This window comes from Pyrus communis, chromosome 13 (assembly GCF_963583255.1).
Source record: "Pyrus communis chromosome 13, drPyrComm1.1, whole genome shotgun sequence".
Taxonomy (NCBI): Eukaryota; Viridiplantae; Streptophyta; class Magnoliopsida; order Rosales; family Rosaceae; genus Pyrus; species Pyrus communis.
Window position 1 is genome coordinate 20201238 of NC_084815.1, and position 20570 is coordinate 20221807.

The 20570-nt window shown below is 35.6% G+C and overlaps 2 protein-coding genes across 2 annotated transcripts; one reads left to right on the forward strand and one right to left on the reverse strand.

Moving 5' to 3' along the window:
- Nucleotides 1–2299: 2299 nt before the first annotated feature.
- Nucleotides 2300–3702, reverse strand: LOC137713497 (F-box protein At5g50450-like). Its single transcript, XM_068452796.1, has 3 exons — nt 3506–3702; nt 3253–3415; nt 2300–3156 (listed from the first exon to the last, which is right to left on the reverse strand). The coding sequence occupies exons 1-3, from the start codon at nt 3673–3675 to the stop codon at nt 2425–2427; spliced, it is 1065 nt and encodes a 354-aa protein (XP_068308897.1). The 5' UTR covers nt 3676–3702; the 3' UTR covers nt 2300–2424.
- Nucleotides 3703–15000: 11298 nt separating this feature from the next.
- Nucleotides 15001–18944, forward strand: LOC137712838 (ubiquitin-like modifier-activating enzyme 5). Its single transcript, XM_068452011.1, has 14 exons — nt 15001–15209; nt 15641–15709; nt 15804–15917; nt 16034–16162; nt 16400–16468; nt 16674–16826; nt 16924–16960; nt 17093–17175; nt 17290–17364; nt 17657–17731; nt 17890–17976; nt 18086–18201; nt 18374–18420; nt 18589–18944. Exons 1-14 carry the CDS (start codon nt 15120–15122, stop codon nt 18720–18722), a joined length of 1278 nt encoding a protein of 425 aa, XP_068308112.1. The 5' UTR covers nt 15001–15119; the 3' UTR covers nt 18723–18944.
- The last annotated feature ends 1626 nt before the right edge of the window (nt 18945–20570 follow it).

A 20570-nucleotide genomic window follows, 5' to 3' on the forward strand; every position in this document is an offset into this window, starting at 1 on the left:
TTTGATTGGCATCGTTACTCTTGTTGTTATCTTTGATGTACTACTCTTGATCATGTAGTTTATGATCAGTCCATTTTTCCCTTCTTTTTTTATTTTTTGTTGATCATGACATAATATTGTTGATCATGAGCAAATGTGTAAAATATAATAAGAAAAAAAAAAAGAAGTTTGACAGTTAGAACTCTTTCCCAAATTCGTTGACTGTAATGTGCATGGAAAGTTTGTTTCTCACGGTTTGGAATTATGCCACGTATTCAGTGAGCCTTATTCTTATTTATTTTATTGAGCAAAAGTAATAAATTTTCTGACAAAAAAAAATCAATAAAATTAATAAAATAAGGCTCATTAAATATGTAACGTAACTCCCAACTATTAGATTTTATTTAAAGCGTCTCGATTCAAAGAAGAAGAATGGAGAAGAGAGAATCTAAGTCTAAATTTTTCGGTGCACGTCAATCCGTCAGATCATTTTATCCGTGCAAATTTAGTTTTCAAGACCAAAAAATCAAAGAGGTGGATTGTCTTCCTTTTCATTTTTATATTTTTTTCATGTCTTCTTGTGATGTGTGGTCACGGTTAAATTATGTTAATCTTTTATATTAATTTTTTATAAAAATAATAAAATAAAAAGTAATAGGAATATAAAATGTTAATGTGACTAAACCGTGACCACACAAACAAAAAAAACATAAGAAGAGCATGGAAATGTGAGGACAAACAACCCACCTCCAAAAATCAAACCAAAACATATGTCGGTCTAAATCTGTTTGTTTTGTGAGCACCCAGTTAAGTTTGACCAGTGCAATTGGAGTTGAAGAGTCACTGGATGCCTCTCTTCGGTTGGCTGGCCTACGATGAAAACGACATTGAAAAAACGAAAGCTTAATTTTGTCAACTAAAGAGAAGTTCAAAGTATGATTCCTGGGAAGAGTATGGTTAATTTTGTTCAACCATTTCCAACTAATGAAACTTCACCACCTTGACATTTGATCTATTGTAGTATTACCAGGGTTGGCCGGTAAAACATGACTAAAAATCAGCAACCTACGACCATTTCGTTTTCATTTTTCACTTTTTGTTTTTACTTATAAAAAAAGGAAAAATAGTTTCAGATGAGAAAACACCTTGACATTTGATCTATTGTAGTAATTACCAGGGTTAGCCAGTAAAACATGACTAAAAATCAGTAACCTATGACCATTTCGTGATTCCATATGAACGGTGGTTTGTAAGATGTAACATCACATGATTCCATGTGTTAAAAATTCTACTTTCTAGCATAAATTAACAAAAGTCACCGCAGCTTAATCAAATCCTATTACGTCTAATTATACACCATGACAATAATATAACATAGAATAGAACAACTCCAACTCCATATTCCTTGCGTTTTGCATGCATGTTTTTGTGGGGTTTGTAATATGTAAGTACGAATTTGCCCCCCACACCCTACTAACTTAGGACGTGTTTACGTATCCGTAATCGAAATGAAATTTGTGGAATTGAATTCCGATTACGGAGTATTCCAGTGTTTACTAAACATAAAGGAATAAAAAAGGCAGTGGGGCCCACACAAATTTTGGAATTCAATTCCTTGTATCGGTGGAATTGGATTCTCTAGATATAGATGGTAATCCAATTCTTGATTGCTTGGACAATCGGAATGACACTTTTGTTCCCTTTATGCCTTCACTTGCTTTTTTTATATCCAAGACTATCTTTGTAAGATCCCACATCGCCCAGGGGTGAGGATCCTGTAAGCCTTATATGTATATTCTCATCTCTACCTAACACAAGCCCTTTTAGGAGCTCACTTGCTTTTTTCTTACTATTATATATTATATCAAATTTTATTAAAAAAAAGTATATAAAATATTTGATTTGGGACAAGGGCATTTTAGTAATCATATTGGTTTATATTCCGATTCTGCTGAATTAGTAAACAGCTTTATGAAATTCTATTCCGATTCCAGAACATTTAAGTAATCAGCTTCAACAGGAATCTGATTCTAATTTCCCATTCCAACTTCTCAATTCAATCCCTCCTACTTTCATTACGGTTACGAAAACGCACTATTAACCCATTATTATCAAGTCCAACATAGCCACTCAGTATTATAGTATGATAATATTCTTTTTCACTTGTATGTAAGAGGTACAAGAGATCTTAAGTTCGAATTTCGTAGATAATGAATTCGATATCAAATTAGGTTGCCTATTGTATCTCTTAGCCAAATTCCGCCCTCTCAGAGTGTAAAATATAGCGTTGTGAAAAAAAAAAATAAAGTAGTCCAATATAGAATACTATTTACCCTTTCTATATATGACGCAATATACAGCTGTAATTTTAATTTTTAACCAACAAAAACAAAAACATATAAAATAAAAAACGCATATTTTTGTTTTCCTTTAAATATCAGTTCATTATCCAACGGCCATATTGTCACCTTCTTCACCCTCCACCGGTCCCCCCAACTCCTCCACTGCCTCACCGTCAACCGCCAGCCACCGTTCGATCGGCTTACACTTGACTTTGTGTCGCAGCTTCCAATCCAGCGCTTGGCATCCACGCGAGCAATAATTCACCGTTCCGCAAACCGAGCACCTCCTAAACTCGTGCGGCATAGTCTCGGGCCTCCCGCAGCCCACGTGCGAGCACATCTTCATTCCCTGCCCCGCCATCCACCGCCCCGACCCGAACCACTCCCTCATGAACCGGTTCGCAGGGTGGAGCTCCGGAGGTGGAACGTTGCACCCGAAGTCGCTCAGCAGTGGGCAGCTGACCAGCCCCGTCAGGCAGGCGTAGAAGTGCTGGTGGTGGTGGGACCGCCACGCCGCGGAGGAGCGTAGAACGGATGCGAGCTCCCGCGCGTTGGCCTGGACAAGCAAGCGGCGTCCCTCGGTGACGTTCTGCTTGACTCCATAACCGTCCTGGAGGCAATGGCCGAGCTCGCGAAGCGCGTCGACGTGGCCGAGGGAAGCGGCTCGCGCGCAGAGAGCCACGCCAGCTCGCAGGTCCTTATCTTTCTTGGAGTAGCCGCTGCCGTTAAACTGAATCACGGCGAGCGAGTACAGCGCAGGCGCGTGGGCTCTCATGGCGGCTTTCGCCATGAGCGACGCCCCGCTCCCTCGGTTTTGTAAACAGTAAAATCGGATCTGTAGCGACAAAAGCGAAATTATTTTCCAAAAATAAAAAAAAGTTACAAAAATCAAAAGAAAAGAAAATAAATAAGATAAAATTAAGCGACTGACCATTCCGAGAGTGTAGGAAGCTTCGATGTTACCGGCGGTGACGCACTGTTTGAGAAACCGGTGAGCCGAATCGGACCAGTTCTTGGCCCGGATTGCAAATGCTTTTGGACCGGCCTTTGATAACACCAGAGAGTGGAGTCCTAACCGGTTCAATCTCTTACACCTATATTTTATTTTATTTTCCAAAAATTAAAACGAGAAATTCATCAAGAGCAAGCAAGAAAAATAAGAAATCCGAGGTCACGGCGCTTACGTGATGAGAACGTTGATGAGATCGGACGGCGAGGAAGCGGAGGAGCTGAGCTTGCAGAAGACGAAGACAACGAGATCGTCGGGCAAGCCGTCAAAGAAATCTGACTTCGCGGCGGCGGTTGATCGGCGGGAGCTTCTGAGCTTTTTTCTTTGCAGCGTCGCCGCCTCCATGTTTAGCTTTCTTCTTCTTCTTCTGCAGAATCTTCACATAATCCAAGCTCGATCTTTCTCTGTGCGCATGGAAACGGTTGTTGTTTGGAAGTTTGTGGGTTTTATGAGGGTGGAGATAAAAGTCGAGAACGATGACGTCTGGACGGACTTATATACAAGGGGAAGGAGGGAGACCAAACGACAAGCCACTATGTGGGGCCCGCGAGATTGATTTGAAGAGAATTAAATATTAATCCTTGATTAAGCTTTATATTTGGTTTAATTAATTTTTAGTGGGAAATAAAGAAGCCGGATTCTTGTTGGATTATTTTTGTGTAGATTCCAAAAATTCGTGAATCGTCTGTTTATTGTATATCGTGAGGTCAGAAATTATTTTAAATGTTTTTATTTAAAATTAAATATAAATAATATTTGATAAAAATTAATAATATAATATATGATAAACAGACATGATTTATAGATCTTAAAATTCCTACTAAGGATCCGGAGAGGATCCTGTTGGAGAAATAAATAGGATACTCTCTCCGGTTTTAGCGATTTGGGTGAGACGAAAGGACTGGTCAAAAGACTCGTTGTGGACCCAGACTGAGCTTTAGGCCAGCCGGTGGAGGCCCAGTACAGTACACCCTATTGTTCTGCCGAATTCACCTTGGAATTTTTTTCCCAAATTCTTTTTATTTATAATTCTCCTAGGAGTTTTAATAATTTCTAAAAAAGATTATTACAAATTATTGAATAAGCAATGATAAAATTCGGAACCGGATCCCCTCTGGATCCTTTGAAATTAAACCTCTAGATAAAGGGATCCAGATAGTTGAAATTTGATCCAACGACTACAAACAGGGATCTCTCTAAAAGTTATAATAATTGTAGCCGTTGAATCAAATTTCAACGGTCCGAATCCCTTAATCAAGAAGCTCAATTTACAAGGATCCGAAAAGAATCATATTCCATAAAATTAATCTAAATTATAGAGGTGGAATAGCTGAAACTGACGAAGTGGGTTAAATAGTAGAGCTCGATCCACCAAGATATTCCACCACTAACTAACATCACAACCATTGGCCTTAAATTGTCATGACAGTTGGAATTGAAAGGTTCGATGGTATTTGGATTGTTTTTTTAAAACAAGTGAGCACTATATATTTGCGTGAGGTTGTAAGTAAATGTAATATGATAGCATTATTGTTACAGTAACGTTTTATAATCAAAACTTAATACGTGCAAGACAATGTTGAACCTTTTGTTGTTCCTTCAAATTTTTATAATTGGCGTGTTCATAATGATGTATTGCATTCTCTATCATCAAATATTGTACCCTAGAAATAGATGAAAAAAAGAGACTGATAAACTCCAGAATAATTGAGTTCTTCCATCACATTTTTTAGTAATAGTAAAGAAACTTGTAAGTATTGTAACCAAATTCTGTAATTTATATTCATTACTAGGATGGTCACAACACACAATAATTAATTAGATCAAGTTGGGCACACTGGATTTTTTACATCCATTTATTTTTATAGTTAAGAAAACAAATCTATTTTAGTTGCAATATGAACAGACAAGATAACAATAATTTAGCATATGTTTACTCGGTATGGGGATAAGAATGGACGGGTATAAGATAAACCATTTTCTCTGATTATCTCGTACCTTAATTTTTCAGATATAGAGATATACCTACTTTTTACTCTTTATTTTTTAATAAATGAAAATAGAGTGGTGATAAACTCATCCCATTGTCTTATTTTCCCACCCACCTTTTAATAAAAAATTCAATACCAAATTTATTCTCTTGTAAAATGATACCTAAGACCAAAGAAAAGAAAAACCCCTGCTCTCTACGTTGTCAGGTTCGTTCTTCCCCATCTTCTAGAACAACCCACCTCTCTAAATCTTCAAAAAATCCAAGTCCCCTATACCTTTGGCCATTTTAATTTGATATGTTTGTTTTTGTTGTCAATACCAGCAAACAACCTTGAAAACTAGGATAAAGGCTTGTCAGTCCACAATCCACAATCCACATACTGATTGTTGTGGGAGGCGCAGATGAAGTGGAACACGGTGTTCTCGGGGCGGGTGGGGTGTTGGAGGATGGAGAAGACGCGGGGAATTGTGTAAAATGTATTGTAAAGATGCGATCTTTATTGTGCATCTTGATCAATTGAATTGTGTCTTTGTAGATTTTGTTTTACTCAATAAAAATAAAAAGAAAAATAATTTCAATATAAAGGTTATTTTAGGAATAATAGTTGGTGGGAAGATAACATTTCAAGTTTTTAACTTTTTGTGGTGGGTGAGAATCTTATAATATGGATGGAGAAATAAGACACTGAGGTAAGTTTAATAGCACTCTAAAAATAATACTCGCAAATCTATTCCTTATAAGCAAACACGCCTTAGTATTTTTTATACATTAAAAAGAATCAAAGGGTTAGGTTTTATCTGCAGTAGTATTTTGAATAAATAGGTGGGGGAATATGCATACAACTTTAGAAAGAAAGAAAAAATGTGTGGAATCCGTCCCCATTTGTCCCAAAACGAGTTTAGGTGAGCTTCTGGATTTAATTCTAAGATGACCAGTTTTTGGTCTGCAGATTCCGTTATTTCTAACGAAATATGCGTATAAGACAATTATTTAAGGGTGATGTTATTTGAATGCACAAAATTAACACTTGACGCAAAAAAAAAAAAAATTTGAACGCACAAAATTAACACTTGACACCAAAAAAAAAAGGAACGCATAAAATTAACACACTTATTAGCATATTGTTTAATGCATGTGGGGTTTTACATGGAACAGTTACGCTCACGTATGTTGAAAAGTATGTCAGCAAGTGCATATGTCCAGATAACTTTATTGATTGCATAATTGCCAAATTGCCACCAATCGGATAATTCATCAAAATTTCACTTAAAGAAAACACATACACAAAATGTTAACACATGATTATTTTTAATTTATAAACGAAGTTTCAAATTAATTTGGTTTAAATCCCCATGATATATGCTTTGTTCTCATGGAAGCAGCATGAAAAACATGTTTATTGGCTTTTAGTTTACGTAGGCCGCCTGCATGAGTGACGAAAAAGCCAAACTTTCCAAGTCTTACGAAGGATCTTATTTTTCATCGTGTTCTCGGACTAAGTCTCCATAAAAAAATTGGGTACGAGTAGGACCTTACTTTATTCAATCCAAACAACTCCTTACCATACAATGTGTACATGCCTATCTTTTTTTTCTCGTGAATTAAACGTGGAAGTTCGGCACATACATAAACAAATTATAGGGCGTATATTACTCTTAGCTGAGAGAATTGAACTAGTAGTGGGGTTGCTTTTTCCATTTAAAATTGCATGTCTCTTTTAAAACTCCCCTGCCAAACTCATCGTTTCATTAAACAGTCAAACAAATTTAAAACCAAAACAGCCTAATGACGTCGTTTGCTTCATCTTCTTCCATGAGGTTCACACCTCTGCGAATAAAAACTTGGCGCCGTTAGGTTGATTTCATACACCTTTCACATAAGTCAAGATGAGCCTAGGATCCTAGTCCCTTGGTGGCTCCGCTCCTGCCTAGGCACCCATCTAGGTCGCAACTCTCATTAAAACAGAAGATCGATAACTTTAATTTTTTATTTTATTTTTAATAAAATGTAAGAGATTTGTTGAATACTTGGACGAACATTTATTATATGCTTGAATCACATGTTTTCAATATTGTTTTAATACTCTATGATCTATATATCATTTTATTTTGCAATTTATGTATCCCAATATAGTTATCTATTTTTTTCATAATATGAACAAGTACTTATTTATACGAAATATAATAAATTTACTTTAAATCTTCTAGTCTGTCTAGACCCCATCTAACCGCCTACATGCTAGTTCCCATTCTGCTGCCTGACTAAAGCCTAATATCTTTTTAAGTTAATTGATGGTAAGTGTGATATACGACAAAGTTTGTAAACCGGTCGAGTCGTAATAGTACCTTGTGATGTTGTCAACTTATTTATGTTATAATACGCATTTAATCTATTAACATTCTACTCTACGAAAAATTATTCACACGTACGCTCATACTATAAGACGTGATGGTTTTATGATTACAAGCACAAAAAAGATTCATCACAGTTAAAACCCTAATATATATGATGTCTCTATCTGCCCCCACCAATTCATTACACATTTCATACTCTTAGGCATGGTGGTGCAGCTTGAGAGTTGTGAAAGTTTCACAACCTTTTATCAGAAATATATACGTGTCTAAGCTTTTCTCTTGTTGGATTAAACGTGGAAGTTGTCACATGCATAAACCACTGTATAAGTTTCAAATTTTCATGCAAGTATTATTGTTGGGGATTATGATGTAGGAGGCATTTTTAAAAAAAAAAAAAAATTGTTATACTATTATGTAGTGTTACCAATTTAGTTGTACATGTTACACACGTACTTTTTTAACATTCTATTATAAGAAATAAACTAAATATGTCACTCATGCAAATAATATTATCTAGGGGTGCAGTTAAAATAGTGTTTTTTATTTTGACAAATTAGAATGAAAATTGGTATGCATTTTAGAGATTTCAAGAACTCCGAATTTTCGACATGAAGTTTTCCTAAATTTTTTTTATTAAAATTATGTATTTTTGTAATCATCTTTTGTATTTTATTGTTAGTCGTGGATACATTTTGGTCATTGTCCTTATATTAATCATACACATATACAAAACAAAAAAGTACAAGCATCCTATGTTATACCACAAAATTAAATCAATTTATACACAAGCATATACCAATGAAAAAACAATAAAATGCATGTATGAGAAAGTTTGGGAATATTAAAAAACTTGCAAAATATATGAATTTCCAAATCGTGTTCCAAAACTTTCAAGATTACTACTATTCCAAAAAAAATTCTGAATTTGAAAATGTGAACCGTTCCAATCAAATTTTAAAATTTTGTAATAAAAAAATGAAAACGTTGTTTTTGATCTCGTCCGTCTGAAAATCACCATACTATTACCGTGACATGCACCCAAAACTTTACATCGGAATCAAAACCTTATATGATGTCTCTATCGGCCTCCATCTGTACATTGATTACTCATTTCGTACCCTAGGGCATGATGGTGCAAGTTGTGAGCTGTGAAAGTTTTGCAAACCAAGTTACTAACGTGGATATACATATGTTTCACATTTGTGAGTGGGGACATGAACAAAAATTGAATAAAGAAAACTTCGAAACTCCTACAACTTGGATATGGGAATGAGGATTTGGATAAGGCTTGAAGATGTGGAGTTGGTGGAACACAAATCTTGTCCATTTTAAAAATAGTTTGGTAGAAAATGAGTGCTGCATTGCGGCCATTTGCCACAAGCATGCATGCACCTTTCAGATTAACAATTTAACAATTGTATCCATTTTTTTTTTTTTTTTAGCAAAAAGGAATCAGTTGGTGCTTTGTCATGGCAACTCACATATTTGGAGACTAGGAAGACTCACATAGGTATTTCAGCATTTTTTTGACCACCATCGTATAATTATATTTTTTTTCTTTCTCTTTTTGTTAATAATCTTAATCTAGACACAAGAAGCTAAAACATCAAAATCAAGGGTTAATTAATTAAAGAAAAATCAATGAAATGACTTGAAAACTTTGAGTTTTAACGATAAAGACAAAATAAAGAGTAAAGTAAATAGTACCATGATTGATTTTTTTTAGTGTAAAAATATAATTTTTTGTTAGAGTGAACAATACCGGAAACTTTTCGTTAAAGTTTCCATTAATTAACAATTAATTTAAATCCCCATGATGTAAAGCATTCGCAACGTGGGTGCTTTGGTCCAAGAACAAATTATATCGCTGAGCTAATCTGGAAAGGAGGCTATTAAGCTAATTGCATGTTCACACACTCGGCTTAATCTTTTGCCTCTTAGGCTAAGGTGGCAATGGCATCCACCAATTTTGGGTAAGCTTTTTAAGGTTGGTGCTACATCGTACATATGTGGTTTTAATGGTTTACATGTGGCTAATGCTGTGGACTTGAAATAATTAGAACCAGTGAACACCACGGTGTGGCCTAGTAATTAAGAACGAATTTCAGATTCGAATTCCACACAGTACGTCATAAGTTTGATTTCCTGCATTGATAAATCGCACGATGATAGCTGACTGAAAGTTGAAATACCTTTGTAAACCTTATAACCTCAAAAACATAAACCATTGTAATGAACCCATCAACTAATTCCTTTTTAAAATAATAATAATTAGAATCAGTGAGTTGGCTATCAACACATGCCTCGTTACTGAAGCCTCGTGAAAAAGTAGACTTGGATCTTTTCAGTTTTGGGCCCAGCCGTAGTTTTGTTACGCTAACGCTAAGTGACAAATTCGTTGATCTTAATCATATTGATTAGTGCCATATTACCGACCAATGTTGTCCAAATCTTTTAAATAATTAGGTGTGTGATGGCTGATCTTGGTGACATATTTCATGTGCAGTTGAACTCGATGGTATAGATTGTGAACACGGATCTAATGACTTAGACATTGATTTAACACTAATTAGAGAAGGATAAATACGTCATTTGAATTCCAACATCACTTGCAATGTGAATTAGCATCGTGGAAAAATCCAAGTGCATAGACGATTTTATGTATCTACATTATTATTATATGATTCATATTTTACTAAAATATTGGAGGAATCAATATCTCGACATAAACTAAGAGACAATTCTCATGCCACTTCACCTGGTTGTATAAAACTTGCATGCATCCTGACTTCGAAGACTCTCTCATAGAATTCCAACAATTTCTCCCATTCCTCAAAAGACCACAGGAACGGAGTTGTGCTCCCACATCCATAGGTTGCGAGAGGAGATTTGCGCAAAATTCTGGGTCTTAACTTTGTAAGAAAATATATGATTAGCAATGTGACATTAATGGAGAAGTTGATGCTCCCACGTTCATGAAGAAGTTTTTCTTTTTAACAATAAAATTAATATAAAATGGCGACATTGACTTGTTGATGATCCCTGCGATGCAATTGCATACGTGGTTGCGTTGCGTGCTGCATAAACATCTGAATAATTTTCGTCTTCTGATGCTAGTTATCCCCCAATCAGATGACTAAATTAATTAATATATAAGACCTCACTTGAGTCTTCAACGACAGTACTAATATAAAATCATTACACAAGAGCACACACTAATTAAGAGTTAATAACAGTTAATTAACTAACAACGGTCTACAGGAGAAACTATACTACGATTAAATAATTTATTTTAATACATATTTCGTCGTCTTCAGCCGCGAAAAACATCATGACAACCACGTTTCGCAGGACAGACATACCTCTAATTCAAATTTTTTTTGTTAATTAGGAAGGATTAATTAGCCACAATCACAAGCAAAGTTGCTTCATCAGGGGTTATTTTCATTTTAAGATAACTTCTAGGGCATGGTCGGTCGTTAGTTCTTGTTTTATATTCACATGATTGTTTTCTGAACTCAATGGATATGGATATGTTTATCAGCAAGTGAGGCAAATTTCTGAGAAGTCATAGATTTCGCTTATTGACCTCGCAACTTAAGAGAGAATGACAATGACTTGTTGATGTGAACCTCTCCACATCTTAAATTAACTTTTGTTGTGTGCTTATGACTTATTGAGAATTTGAGAGAGAGAAAGATACGCCACCCTTCAAAAGCAAGAGGGATATATATGTAATCTTCTAATAATATAATGTCATGTATAAGTTTTTATCTGCGTAATAGTATATAATCAAACCAAAATGACATGTAACACGTAATAGTATATAATAGAATCAAAATAACATGTAACAGTGAACTCGTTTAATGTCAACTTACTCCGTTTAGAAGCTATCGTGTTGAGGGGCATAATCACAACACACCAAGTGCTTCTTCACATGCATGCTTATTGAGTGAAAGAGACTCGATGAGCAATTTAAACCCTAAATTAGTTGTAAAACAATGCTCATTGTTGAAGGATTCCCCAATATATCCAAACAACTTTTAGAGTTAGGTGCAATGTGATGACCACACATTAACACATTGAAGCACGTCTACATTGTTTTAGAAACCCATTTACGTGCCACTTTTGAGCAACAATAATTTCTATACTAAAGGAAGAATATATGTGACCCCATACAAGAGGCATTGAAACTTCAGTACTCGATTGCATTCATTCTAGTAATGATGCATGCATGGTGCGTTGTTGCTTCTCTTGCCGGGCCATGCCGAGGCCAAAAGCTTGGGTGCTGCCATCCGACATGACAGAAGATGCGCGATCGATCGATCCATATAGTGTTGGCTAAGGTTTTTAGGTCATAAAAATGTGGCTTAGGATCAATTGTGAAGGTAGAACCCTAGAAGAACACCTTCCTTTTTGTGCACGCTAAGGTCACAAATATCAGTCATGCCATGATGTGCTACGCTATCGGTTATATAATGAGGTTTTACTGTTGCTATTGCAGCTATAAGGTTGCATACCTGAGAAGTGACAACAGCTTGCTTCTCTATTTTTGGTTAAAGCCTAGAGCTACAGAATGATAACCTTTGTAAGTAGTACACACTACATACCATATATACAATATATACGTAAGATTGAATTTACAAGTTCGGTGGGGCTTGATCCTTCTACGTCTAGATTGATAAAGGAGCTTTTGATCATGCGATTCATTGTAGTAAAAGAGCGTCGAAAAACGAGTTAAGATGATAATAATAGATTTAGGGTTCAATTCTAATCGTATCGCAATCACGAATCAATACTATGATACCGGGATCAAGGTTCTAAATGTGACATGCTCTAGTTGACGAGCTCAGGAGCCTAGACGGATTTTTATTTTATTTTAATTAGATTTATTATATAATAATAAAAACATATGCATAAGTGACTACTCACACAACTATATTTAAATTAATTACACACACACTTGTATTGGAAACATAAATGCAAAATAGAAGGACATATAAATTATAAAGTACTACAATTGAATGAATACATAAACTAAACTATATATTTAGAGTTATTTTACAAGAAAGAAAGTCAAGAATTATTTTACAAGAAAATTATCTTCGAACCCTTTAATCTAAAAAGAATAATGTAAAGCAACAAAAAGTGAAATAGCCGAGCTTGGTAGCGTAAGCTTGTAACTAAGCAGGATATTAAAGCGATTGATGGGTAATGGAGCCTTGGTCAAGTGAGACATGGTACTTGAAATATGTTAACCACTCCTGTAAAGTCACTTTAAGCACGTCCTAAGCCTCTCGAGTTAACAAGGGCATCTCACCTTTACGAGTGGGGTAGCCAACAAACAAAAAATTAAATGCCTAGGGCTTCCTAGACCACCTAATCGCTGTCTAAAGACTTCACCAAATTTCTAAATACCTAGACCCTAATCGGGACGGCCTTAGTGCCTAGGTCCTTCTTAGGCTGCTTTTTCGACAGTGACAGGGATTGGATTAGGCAAATTTTATCTAAACTTTTACTTGATTTAGTTCATCAAAGAATATGTTCCTACTTCCCATCAATTTTCATTTGGGATAAAAGTGGTCCATTCTGGAAAGAGGACAAAGCTTTTCCATAACATGATGGGATACAGCAATATTCGTAGATTGTTCTTCAAAGCCATCGAGTTTTAGCCCCAAAAGAAACCTAACTAAATGGGCAAAGCAAAGCCTTATTTATTTTCTTTCTATATGCATAAGCACTCCAATAACTCTTCTAGCTAGCTCACACAAACACAAACAAACAAATCAAACAACCATTTTTTCTGGTAATTTAGACCTACCTGATTTCTGTTCGTAATCATATACTTGAATAAAATATTTTAAATGGGAAACAACATAAATAATAACATTACAAGGAAAAAAAATGAGTTCTTAATAGACGCTTGATATGATATTATATTGTCAGACTGTAACTTAACTTGAATCATTAAAAATTAAACAAGCGAACGTATTTGATGTCGGTATAGTTCAAACCCACAGTTTGCTATTGTAATATTCGAAATTGTCACTTTCTTCCTAATCAGTGTGCTTAAAATTAATAACACTAATAAAACTGAAAAATGTGGGAAGATGCAGAAGACAATTTAGACCCACTAAAACATTGAAATATATGGTTGACAAAATTTGGGTGGCGTACCAAACTATATAATTCCATCTGAAATTTCGCACGCAGGAACAAAAGTTGGGATGAACAATTGCACACAATATCACAAGGAAGCTGAAACGGTTTCTTCAATTTGATCCCCACCTTACATTCATTTATTTAACATCATTAATCATAGAAAAATGTTATTTCGGTTCTAACTTATTTAGGTGAGACTTACTCATTTGTATGAGAGAAGTTAATAAGTAATGGTGTTTCAAATAATAATTCTAGTTTGTTAGAGAAGATTTACATTTTTTTTAACAAACGATACTATCTATATTAAGGAGATGGAGGAGTGGGCCAAGCCTCACAATGGGCTAGCAATAATGTGGTTCAAATTTGCCTTTGGCGAAAATCAAACCTAAGACCTCTCATTTACAAGTGAAGAAGAATACTACTAGACCATTAGAGAAGATTTACTTAGATATGCATATTCACTATATTAAATGCATTTTAAAAGAATAAATGAATTACAACTTTCATATTTGTTCAAGTTGAAGGTTGTTTGTGAAGAAAAGATATCCTTATTTTATTTTTATTTTTTTGGTCAAAAGAAAAATATCCTTATTAATCTCCACAAAAATTGTAGGATCAAAATGAACAACTTTTCTTTATGAATAACTTTCAATTTGGACAGAATAAGGAAGTTGTATCCATTTCTTACTTCAAAATGCCTTTACTATAGTGAACAGTCATACACAAGCTAGCCTTCTGTAACAAACGAGACCTAATAGCATTTACATTTGTGAAGGCTATACACTGACACTGGTGCATGTAGTTTGGACAAAGTTATACTTTTTTATACAACGATATTCTACTCTAAATGTTAATCTTAAACATCATACTTCAATCAGAGATAAATATCATTAGAACACAACATTACTAACAAAGAAGTTCTACTTTGGTTCTTGTAGTTTATTTTTCTCTTTTGTCTCGTTCGTTAACGGAATTAACCAGACAAATATTTTGGCCCTTATAATTTAAGTTGTCGCAATTTGGGCCATGTAGTTTACTATTTCTACAAGACTCGGGCGTTTTTAGCAACGCAGATATTACGAGCTATTCGATGGCCCAATATTTGGGGGCCCAAATTGTTGGTCCACTCTCGGTCTCATAGGCTCACAGACCAGCTCCGGCGAAGTGGCAAACAACAGTGATACCATTTCCTTCGCTGCCGCAAGGCAGGTACCGGTTCTGTATAGAGCCGAATTTAAGAGCGTTTTTGAGAGAGAGAGAGAGAGAGAGAGAGAGGCACAATGGAGGTGGAACTGAAGGAGTTGTTGAGCGACCTCGAATCGCTGAAGAAATCGCTCGCCGATCCTTCTCATCATGCTCCCATCGATAAGGTAAAATCTCGCAATTCCGATCCGTTTGAGATTCAGCTGAGAATTTGAGAGAGCTTTTGGTTTGGATTTTACCGGTTGCGATCGAATTAGCTGCTTGATTTGGCTGCAACGGATCGATTTTCGGTTTTTATGTTTTAATGTTCATTGTTCATGTGAAATTTCAGTAATCTATGCGTTGACTTTTGATTAGTATTGCTTGTTAATTGATTGCATGTTTATTCGTTTAATTTTTTGGTGGTTGTTTGTTTCCTGAGAAAATTGAGAGAAAGAAACTAGGATATTTAATTATATATGTTTAGCTTGAAGTTTGATTTATGAAACACAAGTGAAACGTTTTCAATTAGCTGAATGCTGATAAGTTTACTAAAGTTTTGTACTTTTTCTTGTAGAGCTGACTTTTCTTTTTGCTTCATTAAAAATGTAATTTGTAGCTACAATTGCGTGTAGAACGCCTTACGAGCCTTGCAAATCCCGGACTTTTTCGGCGTTCAAAAGTGAAGGTAATTCTACGGTTTATCTACTGTCATTGTCAAAATGTATGATATTAGGTGATGATTTCATTGTTTGTTCAAGCATTACATGTTACGTTGGCAGGATATGAGTGCCGAGGTTGTAGATAGCAATCCTTACAGTAGGCTTATGGCACTTCAAAGGATGGGCATTGTGGAAAACTATGAAAGAATACGGGACTTCTCAGTTGCCATTGTTGTGTGTATTTATCTCCTCTTTCATTGTTTCATTTTGTAATTATAAACGAAATTAAATCTAGTTATTGCCAATGCCTTGTAGTGATGTCCTATTTGGTTATATTTGGTTATCTGCAGGGAGTAGGTGGTGTAGGAAGTGTAGCAGCTGAGATGCTAACAAGATGTGGTATTGGTCGCCTTTTGTTGTATGATTATGACAAAGTAGAGTTAGCTAACATGAATAGGTTATTCTTTCGACCAGAGCAGGTATTCATACTCGTTATTCTCATTCGTTATTCTTAATATGTGAAAAATTTCTCTACCGGTCCTCAATCAGGTTTATGCTTCAAAGACTAGGTGTTTTATGCTTCAAAGATTTACCAAAGTCCCTTTTTCTCGCCTTTATTCCTTTTTTTTTTAACATACCCCACAAAATTTTATTTTCCAAGTAATTCATGATCATACATTTTTGAAGTTTTCATTTTAATGTGTTTTCCTTCTCAGAGTGGTATGACGAAAACAGATGCTGCTGTACAGACCCTTTCAGACATAAATCCTGATGTTGTGCTTGAGGTAAGCATTTATCAGGATTTTTTCTCCTTTCAAACTTAATGACAACCATAAAAGTTTATTCGATCTTAAATTTTCTGTGTACACTTTCTAGGCATAGATAGATGGATTGTATGATAATGCCAGTAGTATTGATCTTTGTATATTTGATCTCCCAATCATAGTGCCCATAGTTTGTAACCATGCTAATCAATTTCTTTGTGTTTAGAGCTATACACTGAACATCACAACTGTGCAAGGTTTTGATACCTTTATGGCTAGTTTAAAAAATAAATCATTTCGCCGAAATAAAGAAGGCAGTGGAGTGGACCTTGTACTAAGCTGTGTTGATAATTATGAAGCAAGAATGGCTGTTAATCAGGTATGAAGTTGTCACTTATAAATTTATAATTATGTTCTCTTCATTCTTTCTGCCTCCAAGTAAACCATCATAATGTTTTTTTTTTATTGTGAAACAGGCTTGCAATGAACTGAATCAGACATGGATGGAGTCTGGTAAGCAAATAGTTCCTACATTTGTGAAACCTGAAGTTTTAACTGAATGACTCATGGTGAATGACCTAGTTTTGTATGTATGAGTTATATGGTCAAGGACGAAATTCACATGAAGAACATAAACTTTGACAGGTGTGTCTGAGGATGCTGTTTCAGGCCATATTCAGTTGCTGATTCCTGGTGAAACTGCCTGTTTTGCATGTGCACCACCTTTGGTATGCTTCTCTTGCTTGAAGTTTGACGATGCTGAAGGATTCTCTCTGAGGAATATGAAACATGAAGAATTGAAAATTGATATTCTTTCTGTCTTCTATATATCTCTTCTTTAGGTTGTGGCATCTGGAGTGGATGAACGTACACTTAAGCGTGAAGGGGTGTGTGCTGCATCTTTACCTACCACTATGGTATGGAATTTCATTTCCAGTCTATTGGTGGCTCTCCCTTCTTCGGACTTTCATCATTTAAACTTGTTAGTGTTAGTGTTTCACTGGTTGTTTGCTTCAAATTCATTTAGTAGGGTGACCACATGAATATGTTGGCACATAATTTTACAAAGAGAAATAAAAAAAGAAAATCTTTCAACTGAATATGATGGTTCGCTTTGTTAATCTGTAGTAGTGGAGGCTATCTATAATTCATTGATTAATATGTCGGGATATCATGTCCTATTGCAACTGATTTGTTTTCATCTTTTAGGGAGTTGTTGCTGGGCTTCTAGTCCAAAATACACTAAAATACTTGCTGAACTTCGGAAACGTCTCCCCATACTTGGTGAGTCGTATGTTATATTCTCTCCCATTCTGCTTTATTTGGCAAAACATCTCGAAGGATGTTGTAAAATCTTAGATCTATATGTTTAAGATTTAGCATCAAATGCTGCATCGCTGCTCCGTGCTGATCTGCCTGATTTTTGATTTACTTGGTTGCAGGGATATAATTCTCTTAAAGACTTCTTCCCAACTATGGAAATGAAGCCAAACCCTCAGTGTTCTAATTTTGCTTGTCTGGAACGGCAGGTAAAGAAACTAAGAGCCGGCCTTGGGCACCTGAACTGGATCTAAATGATTATTTAAAAATCTGGTTAATTGTTTTGTCATTGATGCTGAGGTAATATCTACCGTGCAGAAAGAGTACTTGCTTGTAAAGCCAGCTAGGGATGCTGCAATTAAAGCAAAGATGGAAGCTGAATCATCATCAGTTCCGGAATCTCCACTACATCTTGATAATGAATGGGAAATAAGGTACTTCTACCAACAATGGAATGTTTCTTCATATTAAGTAGTTAATGTTTCTTTGTGTTAAATAGTTACAAACATCAGGGATGTTTACTAAGTTGCATATAAAAAGAATGACATGCATTTCGGAGGACTAGTTTCATGGAAATGAAAGCATACATTCAATTTGTGTTTGCAGTGTTGTTGATGATAACGAGCCAGAAGGTATGGAGGCCAAAACTCCAGGTAATTTATCCTTTACTGTTTCAAGTTCTATGGATTTCGCTCGAACATCTCCACCATTTGGAATTGGAATTCTGTGGTGATTTACAATTCCTTATATTTGATATATTTATGGGTTTACAAATTTATGAATGGCTTGTTTTCTCATCATTATCCGTCATCTGGTCTCAGATGCTCTTCCAGAAGGTCTTGTTCGCGAGCTTCCCAGTGCGGATGAGTTCCAAAAACCACCTACTGAAGCTACAGAGGGTACAATTGACGACCTAGAAGATCTTCGAAAGCAACTTGAGGCCCTAAATTCCTGAATAAGTCACAGATGTTCGTTTTTGAGGTAGTCCATTATTGCTTTAGCAATCGAAATCGATCCTCAGCTTTCGTGTTTTTTTTTAGGTTATAGTCACACCCTGAAGCGGGGTGTACATGAGATGGATCATACTAACTTCTCATACATTATGGAGGTTGCTAAGTAATGAATTTGTAAGTGAAATGTCGTTAACCAGTCGAGCTACAAGTCCATTGCAATTCCACTGGACTTTACTTAAATACGTTTAGCTCCATATAAGTGAATACTATCAACAAAAGCAACACGCATAACATGACAGTTCTTCCAATTTCGATAAAATGAAGTAACGTAGGATCGATCGATCATTAGTGCATATAAAGAATCAAAGACCTCGCTACTAACAAAGTACACCTACACCTAGAGAGGGGCAGGAGGAACTAGTGAGACTGACTACTACGCCACATCAGGAAGAGGATCGATCAAGATTTTATTCAGTTCTTGTACAGATCCCGCGGAATAGGCGTGCCAAATCTCGGAACTGCAGGTAGAGCGTTTTTCCAGAAAGACAACTGAGGCATTGGAAGTACTCGTGATCGACCTTATCAAACTTATCAACCTTGACTGACGGGGTTCACAAATCACTGCCATTTTCTTCAAATTCTGAGCATGTTCGAGCACATACCTTGCAAACTCGATTAGATTAGAGTCGTTAAACCCTTCAGAAACCTCTAATTCTAGGGTTACATGCTTAAGCTGGGATATAAAATCCAGCTTTTGGAGTTGCCAATACCAGCTATCAAATCCATGTTCTGGTATTCCGAACAAATGGGACACGTAAATCTCCAAGGTATTCAAATTAGGGAGTCTTTTGAAAAGAGAGGCCACTGTTGGAACTACATCTGGAAGACCACTTCATCTGGAAGACCACTGAATCTGTCGTCCTTGTTTATTTTAGCATCCGTATCCTCAACCTCATCGGAAGCAGAAGCGGAAGCGGAAGCAGGAGGAGCTATTTGTGATAGCTTCATCGTCGAAGAAAATCGATTAGGGTTTTTGACTAAACCCTAGCTATATATGTGTGTGGTATTAGCAATTTGTATGCATGCATATTATGGAAGTTATCGAATAAAAGTTACAAAAAAAAAAAAATAAAGAAAGAGAGAAAAAATAGGAGTGGGAGAGAAAGTGGGTAAAAGTGAAAATTGTTATGGCCTATATTTAACTGAGGAAAAAGAGAAATGTACATTAGAGAAGAAAGATAGATTGAGAATATGCTTGAGAAATTCTGTGTTATTTCTCAAATCTTGTGCTAGAGAAACTTGCTCTCCAAGTAATACAAAGTCTAATAGAAAATATCTTCTAAATTTGAAAGATTCCTAATATACCTTTACTTGGGATTTACACAACCACAATATTTTTTATAATGTATATCACAACAAAATTTACATTATTATCTATAATTATTACAACTACAATTAAACTCAATTAACGTAGTAAATGTCATTTTAGTCATTTCACACATTTTAAACACACATTTTGTAGAGCTAACTTCATTTTAGTATTTTTAATTTTCACATAAAAAAAGTTATTTTTCATATAGAAAAGGTTTGTTTTAGGGAAATTGGAGGCTTTAATTTTCTACCAAACCTCAGCTCCAATTGTTATTGAGGCAAAAGTTTCTCTCTTTTGAAGTCCTTTCACAAATACAAAAATTATTGTGGTGCTTTTTCTAATTACGAAGAAATTACAGAGTCCACGTGGCGTCTTCCATCGCACGCAAAACCCTATATTTGCAAGCGGCTCTCAGCCGTTTCAGAAATCAAAACCACCGAAAACTCCATCGGTGTCAGCTCAGCGCCCTCCATCCCTC

Coding starts and splice junctions, on each gene's coding strand:
- LOC137713497 (XM_068452796.1), bottom strand. CDS start 3,675: ATGGAGGCGGCGACGCTGCAAAGAAAAAAGCTCAGAAGCTCCCGCCGA. Junction 3,416..3,505: donor CTCATCAACGTTCTCATCAC/GTAAGCGCCGTG, acceptor AATAAAATATAG/GTGTAAGAGATTGAACCGGT. Junction 3,157..3,252: donor CTTCCTACACTCTCGGAATG/GTCAGTCGCTTA, acceptor TTGTCGCTACAG/ATCCGATTTTACTGTTTACA.
- LOC137712838 (XM_068452011.1), top strand. CDS start 15,120: ATGGAGGTGGAACTGAAGGAGTTGTTGAGCGACCTCGAATCGCTGAAG. Junction 16,961..17,092: donor TCAGACATGGATGGAGTCTG/GTAAGCAAATAG, acceptor AAACTTTGACAG/GTGTGTCTGAGGATGCTGTT. Junction 18,421..18,588: donor TATGGAGGCCAAAACTCCAG/GTAATTTATCCT, acceptor ATCTGGTCTCAG/ATGCTCTTCCAGAAGGTCTT.